The 778-nt window shown below is 50.6% G+C and overlaps 1 protein-coding gene across 1 annotated transcript; it reads right to left on the bottom strand.

Annotated features, from left to right (window-relative positions):
* Positions 1 to 272: 272 nt before the first annotated feature.
* Positions 273 to 650, bottom strand: LOC109509044 (neurobeachin-like; the record flags this gene model as incomplete). The annotated part of the gene is made up of 2 exons (XM_019858970.1): positions 273 to 390; positions 484 to 650. Coding segments are annotated over 2 exons (285 nt in total), but the record flags the coding sequence as incomplete, so codon positions are not given.
* Between the last annotated feature and the right edge of the window lie 128 nt (positions 651 to 778).

The raw sequence follows: 778 nt of genomic DNA, 5'->3' as shown, positions 1-778 counted from the left end.
AACCAAAATGGCAGGCTTACTAAGTCTTTCCGGGTAGGCTCCTTGAGACTTTTTTGCCAATTTGCTCAAAATTGACATGCCTCCCAAATTTCACATTGCGAAACGAAGCTGGCTTTGGGGGCTGAATTTGCTAAATGAACGGTGACTCAAACTTGGCCAAAATGCCACTAAAATGAAAACCTTGAAACCAAAATGGCTGACTTCCTGTTTGCTGTTTACAGCATGGGGAATTTTGTGTGGCCTAAATTGGGCGTTTTAAACTACAATCTTACTTCTGTTGGCCATGAAGACCTCCAGACCCGTGTTGTGCAGCAAGTAGCGTCGGGAAAACACGGCTCGGATCTCGCTGAACATCCACTTGCCGTGCAGACCCTCCGAGTAGGCCAGCACCTGTGCACGCAATGAGAACGTGACGACAAAAACATGACAAGGATGCCAGCCAGGTCTGTCCGGGCCACGCAGCTTGCGTTTGCGCATCCTCACCTTCGCGTCAGCCTTCTTGAAGGCGGGGTCGTCCTCGTCCACCTCGAAGTAGATCTCCGTGGTGGTGATGGAAAGCGTTCCGCGGGCCACCACCACCGGCGCCACCAGCTGGGCCGGCGTGCTCAGCACCACTGGGCCTGCAAGTGGGGCGACGTCGCAAAAGTTACCTTGAAGTCAAAGTCAAGTTCAAGTTGCCGGGTCGGGGTTGATTAGTATCGCTGATGTTTGTTTTGTGATGTCTGTACATCTCAGTGGAAAAACAAAGTTGTTAGTTCGGGTGTCTTTTTTTTTTTTT

Source organism: Hippocampus comes, unplaced genomic scaffold (assembly GCF_001891065.2).
Source record: "Hippocampus comes isolate QL1 unplaced genomic scaffold, H_comes_QL1_v1.1 C16741840, whole genome shotgun sequence".
Lineage (NCBI taxonomy): Eukaryota > Metazoa > Chordata > Actinopteri > Syngnathiformes > Syngnathidae > Hippocampus > Hippocampus comes.
Note: the sequence above shows the minus strand (reverse complement) of the source record. Positions and strands in the feature narration are given on the sequence as shown.